We start from the raw sequence: 27555 nt of genomic DNA, 5'->3' as shown, positions 1-27555 counted from the left end.
TGCATGGCCATCATGCACATCACAGTGCTTACTAGTTCTGGAGACAGTCCTGTGTTTCACCTTCAGTGGGAGGTGAGGGCTAGCACTTAACCTGGTCGTGGGTCCTTCCCTAAGTTGCAAGGACTTCACCTCACTAAGCATGATGTCTCTGTGAGTGCGCCCTCTTTGGATTTTGCCCTGTGCGATCCCCTTTTTTTTTTTTTTTTTTTCAGAGTACATGTAAACTTGTCACCTGCTTTATTTGGTGCCAGTTTTGTGTTATGGGAGCATTTTAAACAATAGACGACATTGCACGCACTCAGAGCAGCTCCGGTCACTGCTCACCTGCACACACCATAAACTTGCTTTTGTTCTCTTTGTTTATTTTGGTTAACTGTAGTGTTTCCTTAAGAATGTAAGGAAATGCAATGCTAATATTAATCTCTGATTTCTGCTCCCTAGGACGTGTGGAACAACTCAGTGTGATTCAGAGAATTGTGTCTGTTCTGTTTCTTCTGGTTCATTTCCTAACCCTTGTTTTCTTTCATAATCTAAAACCTGCCACCAGCTTCTGTGTGCTTGTCTGTTGTCCTGCATGGTTCCACCTTGGAACAGTGCCACTTCCGGCCCATGTCCTAGCACATGGGCTCATGGCTATCTCTGTGCTTGGAACCCTCCCTGTGACCCTTTAAGGAGTTTGGCTTCCCTTATTACACAGTGGACCAAATGCTGACCCTGTTTCTGGTGATAAGGCTTCTCCAGGGTGTGGGGCCAGATCTCTAACGGTGGGCACTAGGTGCTAGAGAAGGTGCTGGAGGAGGGTTTTCAACTCCACCTGTTTTGCAAAGACAGTGAAGAGCTCAGTTTGCACCTGAGCTGACAATGGAGTGTTAGGCAACAGCATGGCCGCCAAGGGGTTCTGAGGTAGTTGATGGGGGTGCTCTCATTTTCAGTTAATGTAAGGGCTTCTGGTTTTTAATTTTTATTATTTTTTTAAATCTTATTTATTTTCAGAAAGAGAGAGGGGGAAAGAGATAGACACATCAACGATGAGAGAGAATCATCAATCGGCTGCCTCCTCACAACCCCCACTGGGGATCGAGCCCAAAACCAGGGCATGTGGCCTGACCAGGAATCGAACTGTGACCTCTTGGTTCATGGGTCAACATTCAACCACTGAGCCATACTGGCCGGGCTCCTATGACATTTGTCACAAAAACATCACCAAATTTTAAATGAAAATCCAAAACTCTTTAAATATTAAACATGAAATGTGAGCTACACATATATTTGAGAAAAATTAATGAAACAAAATAATTCTCTCTTCACCACTCATTCCAATTTAGGGTCATGTGTGGCTGGAGCCTCTCCTGGCAGCTCAGGGTACAAGGTGGGACCCACCCTGGACTGTTGCCCTTCCAACTCCAGGGATTCTGAGGGACTTTTCTGGATTTTCAAAGGCAGACAGATGACTCTTGTGTGTATCTAAGATTGAGAGTCACTGGTATGACGTTATCTGCACACTCACAAAGATGGGGACAGTGCAGACAGGGCATTTCCCTCACGTGCACATCCTTGTGATGTGGAAGGAACCTGGAGTCCTCAGAGGAAACTCCACACAGTCCACTGGGAGTCAACTTTTTTCTCATCAACATAACGAAAGCATGTTGAACAAAACGACGTTATGTGAGGACCTGCTGTATTCTAAGCCTTGGACACACTCCAGATCAGCTTAGTCTCAGGCTCTGAGCAGTTGTTCAGCATGGACAGGTCGATGCTCCATGTGGTCAGTCCTGTGGAGATTGTGCCCAGCTCCTGCTAGAATAGGGGCAGTCTTGCTCTGGGGGGCCTCATCATCCTTTCTGCTTTGGGGTGACTGGTTAGGTTATTTGGGGCTTTAACCATGTTAATCATTGGTGGACTGTAATACAGTCTGAGTCCAAAATGTTTCCTTTTGTTCTTAAGTCAACAGAATCAAAGATCAGTACAAGGTGTCTGTACGCATCCCTCCCGACAGCGAGAAGAGCAACCTGATCCGCATTGAGGGGGACCCGCAGGGTGTGCAGCAGGCCAAGCGGGAGCTGTTGGAGCTTGCCTCCCGCATGGTGAGCCCTGTGGCGGGTCCTGCGGGAGCATTGTTGGCATGTCCCAGAGAATGGAATCGCTAAGTGTCTCGTTGGGCTACTGCTATGCCGGGGGGCTCTGGAGATCTGCAGTGGAGAACTTAGCCTTGGTCAAACCCTGGCTTCCATGACGCGTCAGTACCAACTCCAGGGATTGTGAGAGACTTTTCTGGATTTTCAGAGGCAGACAGATTACTCGTGTGTGTCTAAGATTGAGAGTCACTGGTATGACGTTATCTGCAAACAGAAAGGGGACACAGTGGGCCTTGTTCGCTACGTCCAGATTAAAGTACTACGCTGTCCTCAGCCTGCTACCAGCACCCAACTGAGTCAAATACACATAACCACACAATAGTGAGTCTCACCCTGGGCTGCACGTGACTCACTGGGGTGCCTTTGACTCCAGATGAGTCCAATATTGTATGAGTGCTCAGAGCTTAGCATGAACATGTACAGACTCTCAGGAAAGCCCAAGGCAATGTAGGACTTCTACCTCGTCAGGGTAGGAGCAAGTCCCAGGGTCAGCTTCCTTTACCCTGGCGTTCTTATAGATCAAGCATGTCAAACTCAAAGGCTAACATGGGCCAAATAACAAGGTTTAAGTTTATGTGGGCTGCAAAAAAAACAAAAGCTTCAATTTTCATAGAAACGTAGGTTTATTTCGATAGAGACATGCTGAATACAAAGGGCTGAAGTAAATGAGTAATCGTTAACATAAAATAATAGAACGTTTTAATAAAAATTAATACTTTTTCTTGGACATTAACTCACCAGACACTGAAAACTGCACAAATTAATAAGCATAACGCAAATAAACCTATTTTTCTTGTTCTCCGAAAGCAAAATATTTCCTGTTGCAAACACCAAACAAGTCAGTACAAGACTAATGACATGGCAATTGGCTGCCAAAATATTTGCTGCTGGTATAAGTGGAAAGAAATGGTGCACCTGCCCAGCGTAAGAGGCATGAATGCAACACAATTATAGTAATCAGTCATTAGCAAACATAGCTCATTAATAATAACTAGAAACCTGGTGCACGGATTTGTGCACTGGTGGGGTCCCTTAGCCTGGCCTGCAGTGATCCAGCCGAAACCTGCTCTCCGACATCCCCCAACGGGTCCCGGATTGTGAGAGCGCTTAGGACCCCACCAGTGCACGATCTGGGCCAGGGAGTGACTGCGGGAGGGCTCCAGGACATGTCCAGCCATGTCTTGCCCAGTCCCTATCAGCTGGACCCCAGCAGCAAGCTAACCTACCCGTCAGAGCTTCTGCCCCCTGGTGGTCAGTGCACATCATAGTGACTGGTCAACAGTTGCTTAGGCTTTTATATATATATAATGTGTAACAGGATATTGTAAAAATTAAGTTATGAAATTTTTATTAAAACATTTCTTACATACCATATTGGCTGGGTCACAAAAATATTGGTTGTGGGCTGCATGTGGCCCGAGGGCCGCAAGTTTGACATGCTTGTAGATGTTTTCACTACCCATGCGAAGGTTCCCAAATTGGAGGCCAGCTTTATGTAGTAACTTCGTGGCCTCAGCTGTAGTCCAGGGCATGGCATGGCCTTCTGCCACTCTCTGGCTGTCCCTGAACTTACTCCTCAGCCTGGGAGTGTCCTAGGTTCTCCCCTACATCAGCCAGCTCTTATCCTGACCATCCATGGTCCCTTGCTCTGGCGTCTAGTTACTAGAGTGCTGAACACTCGTTTCTCTGTCACCCCAATGCTCCAGAATCTCCCAGATAGGTAGTGTTTTTCCCTGCTTTCCACCCCTGCTTATATATCTTCTGACGTAACGGGCCCTCAGGAGCAGCGGTCGTCAACTGGTTGGCAACTGCTGCTCTGGAGGATAGTGTGGACCATGGAGGTTCAGTGCCCCATGTTGAGTGATTCTTAATGCACGTGGGCAGTCATCCCAGCCTCCTGGTGGTGAGGAGGGATCATTCCCTGCTGTGCAGTGTCAGGCCTCAGTTCTTGTTAAAACACAGCACTGAGTGAATGGCACTGGTAAATATGGCTCCTGCAGTAGCACTTTTGGTTAGAGGGGTCTGCACTCAGTTCTTTCATTACACTTTGTTCAGGAGAACAGTGTGCACCCAGGGCAGCACACAGTGTGGCAGGTGGAGAGGGCAGGTAGCTAGTGGGTGCTGTCTACTGGCCAGTGTGGCTGGCACTACCTCCCTGCTGTGAGGGAGGTTGTTCACCTTGCTTATAATAAGTGCATTTATTTCCTGTCCATGTATTTTCAGGAAAACGAGCGTACCAAGGATCTAATCATTGAGCAGAGATTTCATCGCACAATCATTGGGCAGAAGGGTGAACGGATTCGTGAAATTCGGGACAAATTCCCAGAGGTAGTTTCCCAGCAGCCTTATTTTGATAACCCTCCGGCAGCGGTCTGATTGGCACTTGGGAGTATTCAGTTTTTTAGCGTTCTCACCAATAATCGAACTTGGTCTCCTGGTGATTTATTCTAGGTTATCATCAACTTTCCAGACCCAGCACAAAAAAGTGATATTGTCCAACTTAGAGGGCCCAAGAATGAAGTGGAAAAGTGTACAAAATACATGCAGAAGATGGTTGCTGATTTGGTAGGAGATGCTTTCCATCCTTTATTGTGTGATGCGGGGGGTAGGGGACGTGTGCCATCAGCACACTTGGGCATTAGGTGAGTCTGCCGTCTCAGGGACTTGGGACAAAGTCATGATGCTACCTTTCAACACCTGAAATTACACTGGCAGAAATTGTCACAACTTGAGTGTTCCATGGAATTAAAGAGGGGAGCTCCTCTATGTCCCATACCAAGTGACCTTGTTTCCTTCATGGGTCTTCAGACACCTAGGAAACTGTCCCATCCAGTGAGGAGAGAGACTTGTACAAGTAGTGTCATTTATGGATTGTTCCTTTCCTCAGACCTAGAAAGGGAGGAGATGGTTGATGGAGAGGCTGCAGGTGTCCCTGTGCTCTCTACAGTCACTTGCGGGCATGCACTTAGCTTGTGACCCCCTGGGAGAGGAGCTGCCTGGGCTCCTTAGCACTGAGCTTGTCCTGCTGCCCCGTAGAGCTGGGTGTTCTGAGCTTAATCCTCTTTTTGTCCATCCCCAGCCTGCTGTCCTCCTGTAGTGGCACCCACTCCCTTTTACCCTAGAGCAGTGATGGCGAACCTTTTGAGTTCGGCGTGTCAGCATTTTGAAAAACCCTAACTTAACTCTGGTGCCGTGTCACATATAGAAATTTTTTGATATTTGCAACCATAGTAAAACAAAGACTTATATTTTTGATATTTAGTTTATATATTTAAATGCCATTTAACAAAGAAAAATCAACCAAAAAAATGAGTTCGCGTGTCACCTCTGACACGCGTGTCATAGGTTCGCCATCACTGCCCTAGAGGGCCAATTGAGGGCACCTGGGTAGACTTGATTGCTTCTGGATTGTGGAACACACATCTGACAGGTTGTAGGGTCTGTGGCAGTCCACTTTTTATAAAAGGGGGCCCTGCACCTGTCAACTGTGACAGGCCAGGTGAGTTAGTTGTTGAGTAGTTATCTCACCCATCCTCGTGACGACTTCTGAAGGTCAGAAAGTAAGAGAGACGCAGGACAAAGTCTTCCCTAGCATTCTGTCGTTTAGGGACGCTCTAGCTTGACAGTTAATCTGGCAATCTCTTGTTTTTAAGGTGGAAAATAGCTATTCGATCTCTGTTCCGATCTTCAAGCAGTTTCACAAGAACATCATTGGGAAAGGAGGCGCAAACATTAAAAAGGTGACTGGCCGTGGTCCTGTGCTATTCTGGCTTTAAATTTGAAGGAGGGGCCTTACTTCCTAGCTCTGGGCTCCGGGTGTCTCAATGGTAATTGCTTCTCACTGCGTCTTTCTCGTAGATTCGTGAAGAAAGCAATACCAAGATCGACCTTCCAGCAGAAAATAGCAACTCGGAGACCATCATCATAACAGGCAAGCGGGCCAACTGCGAGGCTGCCCGGAGCCGCATCCTGTCCATCCAGAAAGACCTGGTAATGTGGAGCTGGCTGTAGGACAGGCTCTGGCCTGGGGCCAGGAAGGGACAGGAGGGCCAGAGCCCCTCGTGGAGGAGCTTTGGTCTGGGTGGTGATCTCTGGCAGTGTTATTGATAGTCCTAAGCAGTAGTAGCATTTGACTTGGGTGCTGGGAAATTTTCATGTCCTCAAGGTGTTATATTTTTCCCAATTTTTGAAAAATGAACATGTAAGAAACTGAACATATTTAAAGTGTGCAGTTGGATACATTTGCCATATGTATATGTCCATGAAATCCCCTCCACAGTCAAGATAATGCACTTACCCATCACCCCCAAAATAAGCCTTGTGCCTCCCCCCTTTTTTAAATATATTTTTATTAATTTCAGTGAGGGAGGGAGAGGGGGAGAGAGATACAAATATCAGTGATGAGAGAGAATCACTGATTTGTCGCCTCCTGCACGTCCCCCACTTGGGATAGAGCCCGTAACGCAGGCATGTGCCCTTCACCAGAATTGAACCTGGGACCCTTCATTTTGCAGGTCAATGCTCTATCCATTGAGCCAAACCAATTAGCACCTCTGTCAAGCGTCACTCTCCCAGCTCCCCCACTGTGTCTGTCGAACCCCCAGTCCGCTTTGTTAAAGTAGATGAGCTTGAATTTTCATGTGATTGTCTAAGAGAGTCATAGTATCTATTCTTGAGTCTAGTTGCTTTCACTTTGCATAATTATTTTGAGATTCATCCATGTTATGTATATCAGTCCTTCATTTTTTTTAAATATATATTTTTTATTGATTTCAGAGAGGAAGGGAGGGAGGGAGATAGAAATATCAATAATGAGAGAATCATTGATTGGCTGCCTCTTGCATGCCCCCTACTGAGGGGGATCAAGCCCACAGCCCAGGCATGTGCCCTTGGCCGGAATTGAACCTGGGACCCTTTAGTCCGCAGGCTGACACTCTATTCACTGAGCCAAACCAGCTAGGGCAGTACTTCATTTTTTAATTGAGATATAATAGACGTACAACATTATCCTTTGCTTCACTCATCTGCACAGACTAGTCCTTCCTATGCTATTTTTTTTATTGTATCACCAGCTTTGTAGTTTTCTTCATGTTTCTTTGCTTGGAGTTCATTGAACTCCTTGGATATTTGAGGTTAGAGTTTTCATCAAATTTGGAAAAATTAAGGTCATTATTTAATAGTTTTTTCTGTCCTCCCCTTCAGGGAGTCTAATTACTGAGTGTTAGGCAGCATGACATCCTACCATTCACTGGCTCTCTGTTTATTTGGGAGGGGAGAGGGGTTTGCTAAGTTTTTCTTCATGAGTTTCTTTCAATTCATTAGTTTTCTGCAATGTCTATTCTGCCTGTGACCCCATCTAGTATATTTTTCATTTCAGATACTATTTTCACCTGTAGAAGTTCAATTTAAATTTTTTTGGTTTTATACCTGACACGTTTAGTCATTTCCTTTGGCTTCTTGATTGTATGCTGTATAGTGAAAATACCTGTTTTAGTGTCATTCCTGGGTTGTTTTCTATTGTTTTATCCTGGTTGTGGGATTTTCCCCTGTGTCTTTGCATATCCAGTATTTTTCTTATTATGCCAGACATTATGAAGTTTACTTTGGTGGATGCTGGATACTTTTGTGGTTTCTGTAAATACCTTTATGCTTTATTAAGTTACTTTGAAACAGTTTGCTCCTTTTTGGACTTGTTAGGTGGGGTCAGGGTGGTGGTGTAGGCCCAGTTGTTCCCTCTTGAGGTGAGACCCTTCTGAGTACTGTGCCCAGGGTCCTATACTTGTGGACACTGACTAAGCTGCCATCCCCGCGTTCTCTCGTTCTGCTGGTTCTTTCCCTGGCCCAGGCAGTCTCCCTACATGTGTCAATATGGGAGTCTCTCTCCACATTCTCTCTTCTTGGGCTCTGACCCACCAGCTCCTAGCACCTTGATCTTCCTGGGCTGTCAGCTTTGTGTCCTCAGTTCAGGGGCTCAACCAGGGCGCAGTCATAGGGATCACCTCATTTGCTTTTGTCTCCAGGGTCTTGAACACCATTGTTTCATGTGGCAGATAAATGCAGTCTTTGTTGTTTCATCTTGGTAGGAGGCAGAGTCCTTGCTTATATATAGTTTAATGGGAAAGGTTGATCCGTAAGCATCTCAAACTTGTCTTTACTGCTCGAACCAGAGAGGGCCTGAAGGAGCAGCGCTGTTTATGATCTGACATCGCAGCTTCTCTTCTGCACTGTGTGACATACACACGCACGTATGCACGCTTTGGGCTCCTTCTGCACCAGGTCTATTGAATACTCACCACACCGATTATGGCTGACTCTCACTCTTGCCCTTCTTGCCACACAAAAATGTGGTTCTCTTGTGCCGTGTGTGATTTCAGGCCAACATAGCCGAGGTGGAGGTCTCCATCCCTGCCAAGCTGCACAACTCCCTCATTGGCACGAAGGGTCGCCTGATCCGCTCCATCATGGAGGAGTGCGGCGGGGTCCACATTCACTTCCCTGTGGAAGGCTCGGGAAGCGACACAGTTGTCATCAGGGGCCCTTCCTCGGATGTGGAGAAGGCCAAGAAACAGCTTCTGCACCTGGCAGAGGAGAAGGTGAGTGCCACCACGGGAGGGGTCACTGTGTGCTACTTGCTAGAAGTGTCCTCTCTTCAGGATAGAAACTTTAAAAACCCTTTCTTTGTGGCAGGTCAGAAAACTTCATGTACCTTTATGTCTCTTTGATCTTGCCATTACTGAAGGGTCTTTCGAGGTCAGATGCCCACGTCTGTAAAGTAGGAAATCTATTGTTTACCTTAAAAAGTATTTTTATATAGTTAAATCCACCCTTGTTAATGTAGTGTTCACAAACAGTGTTTGTGTGACCACCTCTGTAATAACATGTTTTGCTCATCGGGCCCCCAAATTCTTCATTGAATCGCCGTTGCCACTTCATCAAACCTGTCTGCCAGTCTGTGTGTGGACGCGCTGCTCCATTCCAGGGACACCACAGGTTGGAGTGGCTGCCTTGACGGGACACCTGGTGGGTCCAGCAGCGTTTTTGCATTTCAGATTGCTGTGGCTGTTACAGAACCTTTCCCTTTCCAAAAGCATTTAGAAAATTTCCGGGGGGAAAATTCCTGCTTGGATTTTTATTGGGATTATGTCAAAGCTAAAGATCAAATTCGGGAGAATTCTCAGCATTTCTGAATCTTCCAGTCTAGCACATCAATTTTTTAAGGTTTTGACTTTTCATTGGCATTTTGTAGTTCTTAGCATGCAGGTCTTATTCATGTTTTGTTCAATTTTACATCTGTTTTGTTTTTTAATACTATCATAAATGGTACTCTTGTAATTCATAATGTAGGGCGTAGAAATACATACTTGATTTTGTGTATTGGCCTTGTTTTGTGTGTCTGGTGTAAAGCTCACTTATTAGTTCCAGTAGCTTTTTGTGTGGATTCTTAGGAGTTTTTTTTGTTTGTTTTTTACTAGAGGCCTGGTGCATGGATTCGTGCATCAGTGGGGTCCCTCGGCCTGGCCTGCGGAGATCTGGCTGAAACCAGCTCTCCGACATCCCCCGAGGGGTCCCAGATTGCAAGAGTGCACAGGCCAGGTCAAGGGACCCCACCAGTGCATGATCCAGGCCGGGAAGGGACTGTGGGAGGGCTCCAGTGTGTGTCCGGCCCGTCTGACCCAGTCCTGATCGGCCAGACCCCAGCAGCAAGCTAACCTACCGGTCGGAGCGTCTGCCCCCTGGTGGTCAGTGTGTGTCGTAGTGACTGGTCAAACGGTTGGACGCTTGGCATATTAGGCTTTTATATATATAGATATTTGTTAATCCTCACCCAAGGATATTTTTCCATTGATTTTTAGAGAGAGTGGAAGGGAGAGGGAGAGACAGAGAAACATCAGTGTAAGAGAGACACATTGATTGGTTGCCTCCTGCACACACCCTGACCAGGGTCAGGGAACCTGCAACCAAGGCATGTGCCCGTGACCAGAATCAAACCTGGGACCCTTCAGTCTGCGGGCTGATGCTCTGTCCACTGAGCCAAACTGGCTAGGGTGATTCTTGTGAGTTTTATGTAAAACACATAATCTGTGAGTGGACAGTGCACTTCTGTTATGTACACCTATGTGTCTCATCTTGCTGCGTTGCTAGGGGCCTCCAATGTGTTGCATAGCAGGAGTTGATTTTTTTTTTTTTAATGTTTAACCAACCTTGTATTCTTGGGGAAGCCCCACTTGGTTTTTTGTGTCATCCTTTATTGTATTGCTGGATTGGGCTTGCCTAAACTTTTAGCTTTCCATTGCTGCTATTTGCGAGTAATTGTCTAAAGTTAGAGGCTCTCTGTGGTGTTCTGTGGAGTCAGCACTTGGAAGGTGACAAAATATGGGTGTGCTGCTAGCATCCGGCAGTCCTGCTTTGCTCTTCCTTGTGTTTCTTCTTCCTGCTTGTGAGCCTGAGTCACCCTAGAGAAGCGTGTCCCTCCAGGTGAATCAATCTGCCAGAGTAGCTGGCGTTGCAGCAAGGTTCCTGTGGTGGGGTCTTTCCTGGGCCCAAATTTTAAAAATAAATAAATAAATAGTTTTTATTGACTTTAGAGAGAGAGGAAGGGTGGGGGAGAGAGAAAGAGAAACATTGATATGAGAGAGAAAAATCAATCGTTTGCCTCCTGCACAGGCCCTGACTGGGGATCAAACCCACCACCTTTTGGTGTATGGGACAACACTCCAACTGAGTCACACTGGCCAGGGCTGAGTCTAGTTTCTTGGTGTCAGATGGTGTCCTGGTTGGCTAGGGTCTCTGAGCTTTAGCTTTGGGCATTGCTGGCTGTGTGCAGGCTCACCCAGGCCGCTGGCGAAGGAATACCTGGACGGAGAGCACTCTGCCTTTGTTGGGAGGAGGGGGGCTGATAGTTCTGTACAGGTGTACCCCACACCATGTGGGTCCTGGCAGAGTTTGGTAATAGCTGATAAGTGACAGGCATGGGACTCTGGGTCTGATACTCTGTCTTGGTATCTTCCACTGAGGCTAAGCAAAGTACAAGGGCAGTTGGTCTGCGTGGCCATACATTTCTTTGAGTGAGGTTTGATTAGCCTCATTAAGAGGACGTCGGGACAGCGTGAGGTAAGCTCCACCCCACACTCTTGTCCTATCAGGCTTCTTCTTCACCTGCTCCAGGGGCCGGGCAGGTGGCATCAGGCCAATGTATATGGGGTTGATTTCTGCAGCAAACCAAGAGTTTCACTGTTGACATCCGAGCCAAGCCGGAGTACCACAAGTTCCTCATTGGCAAAGGGGGTGGCAAGATCCGCAAGGTACGTGACACCACCGGAGCCCGCATCATATTCCCGACGGCAGAGGACAAGGACCAGGACCTGATCACCATCATCGGAAAAGAGGATGCTGTCAAGGAGGCCCAAAAGGAGCTGGAGGCCTTGATTCAGAACCTGGTAAGGCCCGGTCTCCCTGGGGCCACCTGAGCATCGGGAATGGGGCCTTCACCGTTGATCCTTTACTTTCTCTTGTCTCCATGCTACAGGATAATGTGGTAGAAGACTACATGCTGGTGGACCCCAAGCACCACCGTCATTTTGTTATTCGAAGAGGCCAAGTCTTGCGGGAAATCGCCGAGGAGTACGGTGGGGTGATGGTTAGCTTCCCGCGGTCTGGCACACAGAGTGACAAAGTGACTCTCAAGGGTGCCAAGGAATGTGTGGAGGCAGCCAGAAAGCGCATCCAGGAGATCATCGAAGACCTGGTGAGCACCCAGAAGTTTGTAGGGTGCTAGGCCTGGCAGCCACTCAAAGCTGGGGAGTGGGCTTGGCCCCAACATATCCCTCGGGTTGCAGGCTCCCTCCCTCCTCGCCCTTCCTTCAGTGGGTGAGGGCTGCCTGTGAGAAGCAATTTGGCTGTCCATTTTGTGAAAGTGCCATGTGTACAGGAACCAGCTGCCTTCCCTCCTCCTCTGCTCCAAAGGGAGGAAAGGAGGTTGACAGTGCCAGGGAGTCCACGGAGAGGTCACATAGACACACTGGGCTTTCTAAACCAGCCTGTAGAGTACTGGGCCCTCTCTCCTGGCACCTCCCTGCCATGGCCTTAGAACTGGAGTCACAGCCACAGCATCTGCAGGTCCCTATCACCTGGAACTAACATGGCCAGGTGCTAACATAGCAGGGGCTCCCTGTATGGAGAGAAATCAGATGCTGCTGTATTCAAATGTTGGTTGGGAGCAAGCAACAGAGTAGTTTTGTGTGGATGAACCATTGATGCTTTCCTCTTTTGGGAAATGTTTCAGAAGGCCTCCTGTGGCCCCTCCCACAACCCTTCTCCCTTCAACCCATTGTAAGATGAGCCCTGGATTCATCTTGGAAAAGGGGAGTGTCTGCACTCCCAGAAGTGGCTGCAGAGGAAGGTGGTGTAAACAGGAATCAACCATAAGTAGTTAACCTTAATCTTTGCCTTTGTTTTTCTTCTTGCTGTGCCCTCCTCCCCCCAGGAAGCCCAGGTGACCATAGAGTGTGCCATACCCCAGAAATTCCATCGCTCTGTCATGGGCCCCAAAGGTTCCAGAATCCAGCAGATCACTCGGGACTATAACGTTCAAATTAAATTCCCAGACAAAGAGGAGAACCCAGGTGGGTCCCCATGGGGAGTTCTATGCTAGGTGGGAGGTAGGAGTATGAATGGTCCTGGTCTGGGGAGAGGTGGGGACATGTTTCCTGGTGAAGCTTCATCCATCTTGGTGCTGGACATGTCAGGGGACCCAGGGCTTTCAGAGGCTCAGGCTCCCAGGTCCCCAGGTGGTGGCCTCGTCAGTTGCTTTAAGGTAACGAGGTGCCCTTCAGATGTCCCAGAGGCTGGCAGCCGATGACAAGGCCAGAGGAGAGAAAGGACCTGCATGCAGCCTCTTATGGAGGGGAAGCCCGTGTTCAGTTCCCCTGCTCCTCACAGGCCCTCTGAGAGCTGTGGTGAAGCTGCACCTGCTCTGCACAGCAGCAGCCTCCCTCCCTGGATCCCTTGTGGGTCCTGTGCCTCGTGAGGCCAGACAGCTACAGAAGGGATAGCAGCCTCTGACCCATCCAAAGATGTCACTGGGTGACTGGCTGCCCTTCTGGGACGGTCCTTCAGCTCCCAGTATCTTGCTTGTCATCTGGTTCTGCTTTGTGTCCCCAGGATGGGATTGGGTAGGAGGTGACCTATGAGCAGGATCTGGCTTTTATCTCAGACCTAACTTTGTAAGTTCTGTGCGCTCCTCGTATTGTCACAAGAAATGCGTTCTCTCTGTGACTAGTCTCCCTGGACCCACGGGGGCAAGCTGGGATGAGCTGGGGGCCTGCAGCCTGCTGAGTGCACTGGCGTATTCTGACTTTGCCTGGTGCTGCAGCTCGGCCACCGAAGCTCCTCTGCGTCTCTCGGAATATAGGCTAATTTGAGTTGAAAACTAGTTAGATCATACATGCCACATTTATGTTTCACACTAGAATATTTTTTAAATTTTGATATAATTTCACACTTCAGAAAAATTGCACAGAACAGAACAAAAATCTATTCTTTGTACTCACTATTCAAACCTTCCCTGTCTTTCTCACCCACCCATCCCTTTACACGCACACACTGTGTTTTCAGACCTGCCCCTTTTCCGTAATGGCTATTTCCTAAGAGTAAGGATGTTCTTACATCAGTTGCGATAACCCTAGTATGTTCGTCAGAATTTGTAGATCTCATTATGTGAGTTATGAATTCATTGTTGACATTCAGATTTTCTGTTTTGAAACGTCCCCCAATTTTAATTCAGGATCATGATGCTCTAGGCCAGTGATGGCCAACCTTTTGAGCTCGGCGTGTCAGCATTTTGAAAAACCCTAACTTAACTCTGGTGCCGTGTCACATATAGAAATTTTTTGATATTTGCAACCATAGTAAAACAGATTTATATTTTTGATATTTATTTTATATATTTAAATCCCATTTAACAAAGAAAAATCAACCAAAAAAATGAGTTTGCGTGTCACCTCTGACACGCGTGTCATAGGTTCGCCATCACTGCTCTAGGCAGTTTATGCCTGCTTACTTATTTATATCATACAGACTACTGGATTCTGTTTCACACCAGGAATATTCTTTTGGTGTTAATTTGGGCGCATACATGCTCCCCAGTGTGGCCCACAGGAGCCGCACCAGCTGCTTCTGTGTCCTGTTTCAGGTCGCTTTATTCTTGTGGCTTTCTTTCTTCGTAGCAGAAGAAGCTGGTGCAGCGTCACCTTGTCCCTCCTAAATCTCTCAAGCCCCTCCCACTGACTCCTCCCAGAACCAGGTCTCCTGGGCCATGGGAACATCTGTCCTCCCCTCTCAAACACGGTGGGCACCTCTCACCTCTCCTGCCACCAGTTCCTGTGTCTCGAGTACTCAGGTCCATGTTGAAGGTGAGGCAGTATGACTGAGGCCTGTGTGACCTGCCCCTCTGCTCTCTCCCCAGTTCATAGTGCAGAGCCAGCTGTTCAGGAGAACGGTGACGATGCTGGGGAGGGCAGAGAGGCTGACCCTGGCTCTCCGAGGAGGTGTGACATCATCATCATCTCTGGCCGCAAGGAAAAGTGTGAAGCTGCCAAGGAAGCCCTTGAGGTGCGTGTGGCTCCTCCCCCTCCTTGTGGGTGAGTGGTGACCTGAGGGATGCTTCCCCGGTGGCAGATTCATGGTCTAGTCGCTTTATAAAGTCCTAAGTCCGAGCACTGTGGCTTGTACTGCAGGCTGTGGCATTTCCTTCCCCAGACCTGGCAGCAGCATGGGGCCAGCCTCGGCCTGCAAGCCTGGGGGCTGCAGAGAGCACAGTTGGAGGGTCTCAGTGTCCCTCTCTGTGAAGTAGGGATGTTTGGACTTGTGAGGATGAGTCAAGTGTTTTTTTGTTGTTGTTGTTGAAATGAATTGTACTGTTACAGATGGTTGTCTTTCTATTTTTATTGATTTCAAAGAGGAAGGGAGAGGGAGAAAGAGAGAAACATCGATGATGAGGGAGAATCATCAATTGGCTGCCTCCTGCATGCCTCCCACTGGGGAATTGAGCCCGCAACCCGGGCATGTTCCCTTGACTGGAATTGAACCTGGGACCTTTCGGTCTGCAGGCCTACGCTCTATGCAGTGAGCCACACCGGCTAGGGTGAGGATGAATCAGTTTTGCAGTGAGTACTTACTGAGCGCCACCTACATGTTGGGTGCTGTTCTAAATGCTGCACACACAGTGTACAAAGCCTCTGCATTGAGCCGAGAGACAGGTGAGAATCAGCTCTCCCATGTCTAGGGGTTGGTGCCATTGGAGGCGGTTGGGACTAGGGTGGTCATAGTCCATTCTTTACCTCTGTGAGGCTGGGGGTCGGGGCAGCCTCTGTGTCTAAGGGCTCTCCCCTGCCCCTATAGGTCTCAAGTCCTGTTTTTCCTGGATTTTTGTTCTGTTGTTTTGCTTCAATAAGGGGCCTTCTATATTTAAGAGCAGAGGCTTGGGGCCAGGGTCTGAGAGCTGCTCTGCCAGCATTAATATTGGACCCTCTCCCATGTTTTCTCTGGGGTTAGCAGTGGCCTACTCAGTCCAGGGGGAACAGTGTGGAAAGTTCCGACGTGCACCGTACTTCTCTCCATGAAGTCCTGTTGCTGAGCCCACAGAGTCACTGCTCACTGCTCTGGGCCTAACAACCCTCTTCCCTGTAGGCTCTGGTTCCTGTCACCATTGAAGTGGAAGTGCCCTTTGACCTTCACCGGTACATCATCGGACAGAAGGGAAGCGGGATCCGCAAGATGATGGATGAGTTTGAGGTGAGCAGTTTGCAGGTCCTATCCCTGGATACCAGGTTTAGGGAGTGAGCTGTCACACACCCAACCCAGGGGAGGTGCCCTCCTCCTGCTCTTGGTTATCTCCCTTCACACTACCCAACCTCCTTGTCCCCAGCTTGTGGGTGTATCTCCTGGCCAAATCTGATAGGCAGGTTGATCATGGCTTCCAAGCTCACCATCGGAGGAGCCAGATAGACACATTCCCGTCCTGAGGGACCCCCACGTACATCAGGTCTGTTCCTGTGTCCACCAGGTGAATATACACGTCCCGGCACCTGAGCTGCAGTCTGATGTCATCGCCATCACAGGCCTCGCTGCAAATCTGGACCGGGCCAAGGCTGGGCTCCTGGAGCGTGTGCGGGAGCTGCAGGCAGAGCAGGAGGACCGGGTGAGCAGGAGGTGGGGCCGTGGATGTTTCTTCTCTCAGTGTGGTCACACTTGAGGATCACCAGGGGCTTCTAAGAGACCCAGCACCCCGGCTACACTTCGACCAGTTAAATCAGGAGGCTGGAGGCAGACCCAGTTAACATCCAGAGGTCTTGTTAAGTGGGGAGTCTTTATCAGAACAGTGTTGCTTGCTTATTAGCAAGTTCTTTCCCAGTATATCGGGAGACGTGATGATGCCTTCAACTTTATAGGGAAGTTGAGGTTGAGAGGCCCTCTGAGAGCTTTTGAGAGCTGTTGCTGGAGAGACCCCAGGATATGCTGAAGCCCAGAGTGGGTGTGGTGTCCCTGCTGTTGATAAGGGGTGACAGCCCGCCCACCCATGGTGGAGCCGGGGGTCACATGAGTGACGCACAGTGGGCGGGTCCTGGGCACTGTTAGTAGTGTTGCAGGTTAAGCAGGGTACCAACTCTTCACTGAGGGGCATGACTGAGCTCAGACATCCTGCAGTGTCAGTGTGGCACAGTTGTCTTGGGCACAGCACTGACTTTGCGGGGTGTCTGTCCTCTGACCAGGTTTCTGGCCACACACATTGGGGCTATGTCCCCTTACCACTCTGGTTCCCTCCTTTCTTTTTGGCCTTTTTAATGCTTGTTCCTCAGATCCCTGCTCCACATCTTAGGAACACACAGCTCCACCTGTTATCATCCAGGCCTCTCCGGTCCTTTTCTGAAGGCCCTGTGGACCTGGTTGTGCAGGTCAAGGCTCTGGTCTTCATCACTAGCTGATGATGGAATGTGGCACAGACTCATGGAAAAGCCATGGCTTGTTCTTGTTGCTGTGGTAACAGAGGACACTTTCCAGGTGTAGGATGGAATAGAGGCATGTGGATGTATGTGATAGTGAAGTGAAGCTCAAGGCTCAAGTGTTCCACCCTTTGCCTCATTCTCACTTGTTTTATCCACAGGCTTTAAGGAGTTTTAAGCTAAGCGTCACTGTCGACCCTAAATACCATCCCAAAATCATTGGGAGAAAGGGGGCAGTGATTACCCAAATCCGCTTGGAGCATGACGTGAACATCCAATTTCCTGATAAGGATGATGGGAACCAGGTAAGAGACCTCTCGGGTCAGATAGCACGTTGGAGTACTTTGGGGGCAGATGGACTCTCGTTGACGTTTGTCCTGACTGGGAACAGTGACCATGCAAACAGGAGGTGCTCAGCTGGGAGGTGAGAGAGCAGGATCCAGAGGGGCAGGTCTTTGAGGATTGAGTTTGGCTCTGGATTTGGGCCCCATCTTGGCATGTGCCAGTTGGGTGAGGTTTCCCTGTCATGGATGTGTTGCCATGTGGCCTTGGGCATTTTTCCTGTGCCTATCTGGGGGCTCTGGCAGGGTCCTCGCACAGTTGTCCTCACAGGTGGAGCCCTGCAGAACTGCATGCCCTCTACCCTCTGCACTACATTGGGCCCACCCCATCCCACACCCCTGCCTGTCTTATCTCTTGGCCCTTCCTGGTCCTCGAGGAGGTGGGGAGCCCAGTCTCTGCTTGGGTCTCCTGCAGTATTTGCTGCACAGGAGAGCACCCAGAAATGGTTCCCTGGAACCTTCTGGCCAGAAAATCCCAACAAGCCTCTGCAGACTGGCCTGGTCCCACCATACTGTGCCTTTCCAACCTGTGTCTGAGCATCACTGTGGACCTCTTGCCTGCTTCTCTCCCCAGCCTTCCCTTCCAGGGTCTTTGTCATTCAGAAAGTGAGGCAGGCCTGTAGGTGCTGACCTCGCATCCCTTTTCCTCTGTGCTCCCTGAACTGATCCTGCCCCAGGTACAGCCTTTCACTGCCTTTTCTTCTGTTGATCTCTGTTTCTAAGGATTATGTTTACATTGCTGTTCTTTTTTTATTTTTTTATTTGATTTTTTAATTATCTTGATCTTGAGAATTTAGCTCTCTCCAACCCCTCACCTTTATTTCCCACAAATTTCCCATATAATTATTGGTTTTGTAAAGTCATTATTTAGTGTTTAGACTATTAACATCTCATGAACCAAGTAGGGTCAGTCAGCTACATCTTTCATACAAAGCTTTTTCCTGTGAGAATTATGCCAACTGTGTTCTGCCCTGGGTGATGCCTCACTGGGGAGTGGGGGTTTCTGGGCATTGCTGGGTGGGGACTGGGTAGGGTCGTCTCCTGTCCTACATCTGCTTCACCTAGACTCCTGGGGTTTCTCTGTCTCTCTCCCAGATGGGTCTCTTAAGTTCCTGTTCCTCTATTTCATTTCCAGGTTATTCTTTGTTTTATTTTGTTTTGATCCTCACTGGAGGATATTTTTCCAGTTGATTTTAGTGAGAGTGGAGGGGAGGGAGAGGAGAGAGAGAGAAACATTGATGTTAGAGAGCCACATCAATTGGTTGCCTCCCACACACACCCCAATCAGGGAAGGGAACTTGCAATCCAGGTATGTGCCCTTGACCGGAATTAAACCCGTGACCCTTAAGTTCTCAGGCCAACACTCTAATCACTGAGTCATGCTGGCCAAGGTTCCAGATGTTTATTCTTGTTCTCTGGTTCTCTTACACCATGTTCTGTTCTTTTTTTTTTGCATGTATAATACTCTTCTGTCGTTAACACATTGTGCACCAGTAGTTTTATTGCTAGCTTTACCCAGTGACCAGATAAGTTTCTATTGAACGAGTACAAAATAGGTTTTACAAAGTATCATACTTAGCTTGTAAGAACATGTAATAAATAACTTAAAAATGCAATGCGTATTTAATTTTAAGGCGTGCCTTTAACATTTATGTAAAACACTGTGTAATATGCAAACACGAGAATGCTCGTGATCCACCCGCAATGTGTTAAGAATGTGGTCTGAGGCTATTATTTTGTTTTCCCATTTCTTTCTCTGTGCCTTGAATTATCCGTTTGCTCTGCTCACCCTTTACCAATCTGGTGTGCTCATCCAGACATTTGTATGATCAGAGGGAGACCCCGGGCGGGGCACTGCAGGTATGGAGTACTGGCTACACTGTCTGGCACCTTCTTCCAGGTCAGGTCGGTCGTCTTCACTGAGACTCCTCCAGATGAGGGGCCCAGGGGGACCTCCCCAGACCCCTCACCTGCTAGTGTCCTGCCGTGTCTTTGTGGGCAGGTGCTCTTTCTTTTCCTGTGTGTTACTGGAAGGGGCAGGAGCTAAATAAATGGATATTGTTTCTTTTCACCTTCTTTCTCTTCTGAGTGGATCGGTCTTTCCCCCTGAACTGAAGCCTACCTCCTTCAATCCAGCTAACGCTCTCCAGTCCCTGTGTGCCCTCCCAGCCAGGAATCCTGGGACATGTCCTCTTCTGATGGGATTCTCCTTTCTCAGCCGCAGGACCAAATCACCATCACAGGGTACGAAAAGAACACAGAAGCTGCCCGGGATGCCATACTGAAAATTGTGGGTGAACTTGAACAGATGGTTTCTGAGGACGTCCCATTAGACCACCGTGTCCACGCCCGCATCATTGGTGCCCGTGGCAAAGCCATTCGCAAAATCATGGATGAATTCAAGGTGTGTCTTCAGCCCCACCGTGAAGGGTGTATGTTAGTCCTGGAAGCCCCATGGGTGAGATCGGCATACTCCCTGCTGTCAGAGCTTTCTTCCATGGGCTGGTAAGGGACACCAGGGCCTCAGTCTTCCTGCCGAGACTGCTGAGCACACTCACAGGCCAGCAGAGGTCTGAAAGGGCAGACATCCAAGACTCAGGTGCTCATCGCTAAGGCGGTGAGGTCAAGTGGAGTTACAGCTGTATAGTTGATGCCATTGGTCAGTGCCCTGTGCTAGCTCCAAAGGTTTGGCTGCCTGCCACCCCAGCCAATCCCTAGGAGGTATACACATCTTGGAGTTGGGGCCTCTACACCAGCTGCTTCTGCAGTGCACTGGCCTCACATGTCGTGAAGATGAGGGACCATGAACCAGGTTCTTAGGTTTCATGAACCCAAAGGGAAAACACTAGGAATGTACTGTTCCAGCCATACCTAATGGCCACTGTTTAATCCAAAATCCTCTAATGGGCACTTGGAGCCACCTCAGCTGCTATGTGTGCTCCTTCCAGGTGGACATTCGCTTCCCGCAGAGCGGGGCCCCGGACCCCAACTGCGTCACCGTGACGGGGCTCCCAGAGAACGTGGAGGAGGCCATCGACCACATCCTCAACTTGGAGGAAGAATATGTGAGTTCTGGGGTCACATGAGGCCACATGCAGGTGTTTTCAGATGCCTGCCAGGTGCAGGCGAGCCCCAGCGCCTCAAAGCAGGGTGAGCACAGTGGTGGATGCTCACGGGGAATCACTACTGCCGGCTGATCCCACCTGTGCCCACAGCTGGCCGACGTGGTGGACAGCGAGGTCCTGCAGGTGTACATGAAGCCCCCAGCCCACGAGGAGTCCAAGGCCCCTTCCAAGGGCTTTGTGGTTCGGGACGCTCCCTGGACCGCCAACAGCAGTGAGAAGGTCAGACGGTGCTCATCCTGGGTGCCCTCCCAGTGCCCGGGGAGTGGGGATGCCTGCCACACTTACCCGCCAGTGGGTGGGCCCAGGGTCAGAGGGTGGGTCCATTTTGGAGCTGCCTGAGTGAAACTTGCTTAGTAAAGCTGTGCCCTCTCTGTCCCCACAGGCTCCAGATATGAGCAGCTCTGAAGAATTTCCCAGCTTTGGGGCTCAGGTGGCCCCCAAGACCCTCCCTTGGGGCCCCAAACGATAATGATCAGAAAACAAACCTCTCCAGCCTGCTGACCCAAACCCCACCACACAATGGTTTGTTTCAATCTGACTCAGCAGCTGGACCCTCCATAAATTGTTGACGCTCCCCCCTCCCCGAGGTCTCACAGTGAAGCCGGGCGCCTGGCGCTGTGTGCAGCTGGTCCTCAGGCCTGGCCAGCGCCCGGCACGTGCTCAGGATCTGCCCTTGACACCGGCTGTGGGCCAGCTTTCCACGGTTCAAACACTAATAGAGGCAATTGGACATTTCACGACAAGCTTCCTGGTCCACCGGCATGTCAATAAGGCCCTGGCCCCACTAAGAGTGCTGCACAGCTGGGGCTGAGCCCACTTCCTGTGTCGTGACCTCAGGAAATAAATTTCCTTGACTTTAGAAAAGCCAAACGTTTGCCCTCTTCCTTTCCCAGCTCTCTCTCTCCCTCTGCCTGTAGTCCAGCCCTCTATAGACTGCAGTCCGCCTCCTTCCCACTGCCAAAGCCCGCACATCCCAGACCACAGGGTGGGAGGAAGGCCCATTGTGCACACTGGAGCACCTGGACCCAGAGAGGGGACCAGGTTCCAAGTGTCTGTGCCCCTGCACCACAGGCACCGGAGGCCCCTCATCTGGTGGGCAAGGCCTGTAAGTGAGGCTGCATCTACCACCTGGGTTTGGTGTGAGCTTAGAACCACAGGGATGGGGAGAGAGGTGACCCGCAGAGGAGACTCACTTCCCCTCCCGGCTGACCTGTCACATCGACTTCAGCTTTCCTGCCCCTCCCTAAATGCCGAGTCCAGTCTCCTTTCTACCTCAGAGCCAGTGTGGTAGTGATCTCATGGTGAGGGTGGTGCCGCCCCAGGTGCTCAGCCTCCTGATTCCAACGGCTCTGGTCACCAGTGCCTGAGTCCACTGACTGTCACAGCTCTGGGTCGCACCCTCACTTGCAAGTGGCCAGTGGGAAAGTCCAGAGTGGAGAGTGCGTACACCATCCTACAGGCTGCCCTCGGACACATGGATGCCGTGTGCTGACCCTGGGAGCTGGCCTTCAGAGGCAGCTTCCTGGTCCTGGGGTAGAGAGAGGCTGTCACTCAACCTGGGCTGGAGGACCAGGTCCTGCTAAGGGAGTCTGCTTTTCTCAGGGTGGTGGGTCATTCCAGACCAGACAAGGTGCCCTGCCCCAGCCAGCATGGTGATGTGCTCTGGAGAGGAAAGGTGGCCAAGGCGGTCTTGTGAGAGCCACAGACAGGCCCTTGGTTTCCAGGTTGTCTGGTCTCCCATCCCCACCTCTACCCCTGTAGGGGTGACTGAGCCCCTCTCAAGTTTTCCATCCAAATAATGGAGTTCCTAGAGAAGCCAGCTAGTACCCCTTGCCCAGCCCTTCCCTGGGGAAGGTCACTTCTTCCCTGACCACCCCCTCCATGAAGTTTTCTATTCGGTTATTGCTCAGCTTGGCAGTCTTTAGACTGAAATTCCTGAATAGACCAGAATTGCTGAACACAAGTCTGGTATCAATTGTCTCTGAGTTCCCATTAGCTCAAGCAGCCTCAAATGTGCCCATATGTAGAAGTGATAAATTGGGGTAGGAAAACATTTGCTTCAGCTGAATAGGTTGGGTGACCCCAAATTAGGTGGAGTCAATTGAAAAAGGAAGTGAGAAGGGACGTTGCTGTTTTGCCTTTCTCCAGGACCATCCCCTACCTCCCTGGTCCCTGGAGTTCCTTCTATCTGCATGAGTTTTGGAGCCTTTCCTGTTGGCCAGTGTACTGCCCTCCCCTCCAACCCCTCCCTGCCCTCTGGCATCTGCCCGAACCTCATGTTTCTGTGATATCTAACCCCCTCCCCGCAAAGGTGGATTTTTAATTGCTCCAACAGGTGTTTGCACATCTGCACTTATTCCTAAATGTAGGTGCAGCCCCCTCTCCTACACTGTGTGGGTTCTCACTGTGTGGCTGTTAGTCAGGCTCATGAGGTGACTGTGCCTGGGGCTCTCCTGCTGCCTCTGGTGCTGCTGCAGGAGCCCTGGGCAGGGGTGGGGCATGAGTGTCCATTTCCTCTTGTTGACTGTCTTCCATATCATATGTGTCCACAGTTAAAATCCATCCCTTGGCCTTAACTTTGGAGTTTGGAGATTATATGCAAACATGTGTAAAGGCTCATGAATATGGATGACACTGGAATTTTATAAATTCTAAAATAAAACCCAAAACCAGATGCAGTGTGCCGAGGCTCGTTTTATCACACCACATGTGTTCTCAGTCCATGGCACTCGAGTGGTCACAGACATCCATAAACAGTTCTCATCTTTGGTGCGATTCTCCCAGCTGGCATCTGTAGTTCTCAGCACCACATTAACTGACTGCCCTGCAGGGGCCATGGTGGGAGGCCAGCAGTGGTCACAGCTGGTTCAGTACCTTGCTACTTCACTCAGCTCAGGATTCTGCCTGAATGATCTCTATCAGCAAACTGAGGTATCCCCAGGACTGGCTCCCAGCCTCCAGGCAGATACAGAGGAACCACCTGTCATATGAGGGAGGACTGAGGCGTCAAGGGTCAGAGCTACAGGGAGTGCACATGGCAGCAGGATGGGCCCATGATGCACCACCCCTGAAGGTCGGGGCCAGGCTCTGGGTTCCACTGCATTAGAGTCCAAGGTGGTGGCCACTCTGGGTGGGAAGGGGTTAGGTGGGAGGGTCCATGCCAGGCACTAGGCCGATGATAGGCTGTCTAGATTGACATGCTGACTACAATGTGTGTGTTCACTTCAAGAAAACCTGAGTTAAGACTCAAGTATTTTCTTATGTTCAATAGATTTACTCTAAAATTACAAAGTTTGAGAAAGCAATAAAGCAACCACTGGAAGAAAGTACTTGTGGATGTTGTGAGGACACTGCATACTGGAACCATTCGGCCTCACCACTGGGCGGCTCTGCTGCTCAAAGGACGGTCCCTTTTCTCAAAGTGGATGAATGAGTGATGCCCAAAAGCAGTGCCAATGGCACCTTTGCTCACCTCATTCGGAAACGCTGCCTGTAGTGCACACAGTGCTGCCTGAGGCCAGAGCGGTGGGTTTTTAATGGCACCACATTGGCAAGAATGCTATGCAGAGGTATCGATGGGCCTTTCTGGAGGAAGTTCGACAGTGCGTCTAGGAGTGTGCCCCAAGGAAGCCAGTGGTGCGCACAGTACTTCGGGAGGTTTATTCCAGCATGAATTACAAGGTACAGGTGGAGAAAACCCACACACCCAGCAGGGAGTGCACAGCCAAGAGCAAGCAACCCGTGGTGGAGTCACGCATGGGCACAGCGGTTAACTGAGTTGATGGAAGGAGGATGTGGAAGGGGGGTCACATGCTGGTCAGTGGACAAGGTCCAACTGGATGCACTAAGGTGCTCCCAACTTTGGAGATGATCATGTGTAAACATAAAGGAAACTCCAGTGTTTCACAGGTCAGGGAATAAAATTGAGTCTTCTTCCAAACCTTCCTCAGCCTCAGGCTGTAGTCTGGGAAGGAGCTGGGCAGTATAGCTTCTTAGCCTGAGAGGCCACTCATAGTGGCTGGGAGTGAAAGGGGGCACCAGGTTCAAGAAATGGTGACAGAATCAGGAGCCCTTGGCTAGTAATGGGGAGTGGAGAAAGTGGGTGAGGGGTTGAGCTGACTCCAGGTTGTGACCTGGAACATAGAGTGCTGGGGGGCAGGCAGAACTCTGTGTAACCAGGTGGGCCTAGAGAGGGGTCATTCCATCATTTCAAGGACAGCAGGATCAAAACACCAGAGAGGACACAGGACCCAGAGTCCACTGGCTGGATTGGCAGACGAGTCATGTGAGGGCTGATGGGCAAGTAGGAAGTGAGCAGGGGAGGCTGTGGGTGCAGGGACCCAGGATGGCACGAAGTGGAGGGTTGAGGCCTGGAAGGGCCACAGCTCTGAGTAAAGATGTAGGAGAGTAGGCAGTGTGCCCAGAGGTGGGTGGGGGTGATGGGAACAAGTCTCAGGGTGGAGCCATTCTGCCCCTGGGGGAGTGTGAGGAGAGGATACTGGCTCATGGGGCTGGGAGGGAGATGGTGGAGGCATGCCCCAGCCCACCAGGTTCCCCTGCTATAGTCGCCTGGCTTTGGGTACTCCAAAGGGGTGGCCAGTGGGGGCTGCAACCAGGACCTGGGAGGCAGGGGACAGGAGCAGGGGCCCAAGGCAGCTGAGGAGGGGAAGGAGAGGAGGAGGCCTCTCATCTCCAGGGCGTGAGGGCTCTGCACTCCAGGTGGGTCTGACTCCAGGCCCCTCAGTCCCCAACATGATGCCTGCGACCTCAGAGGGAAGGGACTGGCGAGGTACGGCTGGCTTCTGGTCGCCTAGGCTGTGGGCCCAGACACTCCTCTGAGGCTGAGGGCTGGTCGTCCTTGGCTCCATTCGTCCCCAAGAGAGCCTGTGTCCAGGAGGGTGGCCAGGGAGAGTGTGATTAAATGCACCCCGGCCTGCTTGGCAGCAAGTACCTGGCTGGGGCCACTCCACAGTGGGTGCACGAGGGCTGTGGGGGGGGGGGGGGGCTCACCTCGTTCTCAGCCAGTGCCTGCTTGGCCAGGTAGTATTCCCGCTTCACCTTGATCTGCACAGACTCAGGGATGTCAGGTACCAGGAGGTCGAGGATCCGGCCGATGGAGAACACCACATGCTGGGAGAGGGGACAGGACCAGCCGTGGGAGAGGGCACCCTACCCAATGGTAAAACAAGTGCCCAGAATGGCCTTCATGGGCTCAGGTGTGGACACCTGCTTCCCAGGTGTGGGTGAACTGAAAAGCAGCAGTGTCATGGCCCCAGAGACCACCCCCTGCTTCCCTGGCCCCATGGAGCTTCCCTAGGACACTACACGGTACCCAGAGCATCCTGATGTCCGCACAGCCCTGTGACAGGCTAGGCAGGGATTGCTCCCTTCTCCAGATGGAGAAATGATGCAGAGAGGAACTGTGATTCGACCACAGTGACAGAGCGGTATGACCAGGGCTCTATTCCTTTGGACACACCAACCCCCAAACCACATGGTGAGATTAGGCAAAGCATGAGGGTGGGGGAATCATGCTAAGGCCAAGAAGAGGAAGCCAACAGAGGGCCTGGGAGGTGCCCCAGCTACCTCAAACACAATGACAAAGGCCAGGCGGATAGCCAGAAGGTTCCAGTAGGTCCCGGAATAATGCCCATCGTCTTCCCTGAATGCCCGATACCTGCAGGAAATATGGGACTCGGTGTGGGGATCGTGGCAGATGACTTCTTGGCATCTCCACCTTTGGCCTCCCTGATGCTAAAATTCTGGGCCTCTGACAGCACTTCTAGCTCTTACTGTTATGGTCCCAAAGGGGAGGATGAGCTGGGTTATCCCATCCCCCCACTAGGCTAACCTGGGCCCACTACTGTAGCCACATAAGTTAATACCCCAAATAGATGTGATTAACAAATGACAAACTGTTTCTGTGTGTTTTTAATAGTAAAATTAAAACTATAGAACAATAAGATGGACTGATGGATGCTCAATAGGTTGTGGTAAAGCACATGAAGATCCTTGTCACACACAAGGAAATGAGACAAAAATAAATTCCTTCAGGATTTGTTAGAAAAGTGTATAGTTAAGATTGTATGCTAAAAATATACGGGTAGTCCCTAAAATAATAAAAATATACAGCATCAGTTCCAAATGAGTGTAAAGAGAAAAAATACAGAACACTAATTCATCAGGAAGTAGAAAAGGAATAAAAAGGAAAAAGAATAATGGAGAAAGACCAGCTGGTGTTGCTCAGTGGTTAAGCACTGACCCATACACCAAGAGATTGCTGGTTTGATTCCTGCTCAGGGCATATGCCCAGGTTGCAGGCTCAGTCCCCAGCAGGGAACATGCAGGAGACAGCTTATCAATGATGTTTCTCATCTCTCATTGAGGTTTCTATCTCTGTTTCCCTCTCCTTTCCTCTCTCTCTAAAATCAATAAAAACATATTTTAAATAAAACAATAAAGAAAAAAAGAATAAATGGAGAAAGTATCCACTAAAAAGAGATGACAAATATGAACTTGTATGCAACTAAGAACCTCAAAATACATAAAGCAAAACCTGACAGAACTACCTGAGAAGACTGAAAAGCTTGAATTCACCTCTATTAGAATCTGATAGAATAAGCAGGGAAAAGGGGGAGATGAAAATCCGAACAATAAAATTAGAAGTTTATACTAGTATATAAAGAAACTTGCTCCAAAATTAACAGTGAAAAAAATATGTTTTCAAGTTCACCTGAAATATATGCAAAACCCATTGTGACCAGATCATGAAGAAGCCTCAACAATGTGAGAGATTTACATATCAACTCTTCAGGTTCTCTGCCCTCCAAGTAAATCAGAATCAATTACATATATATATATATATATATATATATATATATATATATATATATATATATATATGTATATGTATGTACAAAATTTCAGAGAGGAAGAGAGAGGGAGAGAGAAACAT

General features: G+C 49.7%; 2 protein-coding genes across 3 annotated transcripts in view; one reads left to right on the top strand and one right to left on the bottom strand.

The window, feature by feature from the left end:
- Positions 1 to 21470, top strand: part of HDLBP (high density lipoprotein binding protein) — a 71982-nt gene extending 50512 nt beyond the window's left edge. Inside the window, exons 12-28 of one of the 2 annotated variants that reach the window (XM_006083007.3) lie at positions 1945 to 2084; positions 4359 to 4463; positions 4587 to 4700; positions 5789 to 5875; positions 5994 to 6125; positions 8510 to 8728; positions 11351 to 11572; positions 11662 to 11880; positions 12619 to 12757; positions 14599 to 14744; positions 15822 to 15926; positions 16198 to 16332; positions 17296 to 17439; positions 19694 to 19879; positions 20424 to 20540; positions 20691 to 20819; positions 20983 to 21470. In XM_006083007.3, the coding sequence (XP_006083069.1) occupies positions 1945 to 2084; positions 4359 to 4463; positions 4587 to 4700; positions 5789 to 5875; positions 5994 to 6125; positions 8510 to 8728; positions 11351 to 11572; positions 11662 to 11880; positions 12619 to 12757; positions 14599 to 14744; positions 15822 to 15926; positions 16198 to 16332; positions 17296 to 17439; positions 19694 to 19879; positions 20424 to 20540; positions 20691 to 20819; positions 20983 to 21069 (2426 nt within the window). In that variant the 3' untranslated portion in view covers positions 21070 to 21470. The remainder of the gene's footprint in view (positions 1 to 1944; positions 2085 to 4358; positions 4464 to 4586; positions 4701 to 5788; positions 5876 to 5993; positions 6126 to 8509; positions 8729 to 11350; positions 11573 to 11661; positions 11881 to 12618; positions 12758 to 14598; positions 14745 to 15821; positions 15927 to 16197; positions 16333 to 17295; positions 17440 to 19693; positions 19880 to 20423; positions 20541 to 20690; positions 20820 to 20982) is intronic. The other variant, XM_006083006.3, reaches the window with a different exon arrangement.
- A 2771-nt stretch (positions 21471 to 24241) lies between these two features.
- Positions 24242 to 27555, bottom strand: part of ANO7 (anoctamin 7) — a 26761-nt gene continuing 23447 nt past the window's right edge. Inside the window, exons 23-25 of the mRNA XM_014446304.2 lie at positions 26187 to 26354; positions 25611 to 25730; positions 24242 to 25484 (exon numbers count right to left, since the gene is read on the bottom strand). Coding sequence (XP_014301790.1) covers positions 25368 to 25484; positions 25611 to 25730; positions 26187 to 26354 — 405 coding nt within the window. The 3' untranslated portion in view covers positions 24242 to 25367. The remainder of the gene's footprint in view (positions 25485 to 25610; positions 25731 to 26186; positions 26355 to 27555) is intronic.

The sequence above is a fragment of the Myotis lucifugus genome, unplaced genomic scaffold, assembly GCF_000147115.1.
Source record: "Myotis lucifugus unplaced genomic scaffold, Myoluc2.0 scaffold_5, whole genome shotgun sequence".
In the NCBI taxonomy this organism is placed as follows: Eukaryota; Metazoa; Chordata; class Mammalia; order Chiroptera; family Vespertilionidae; genus Myotis; species Myotis lucifugus.
This window is presented reverse-complemented; position numbering and strand designations above follow the sequence as displayed.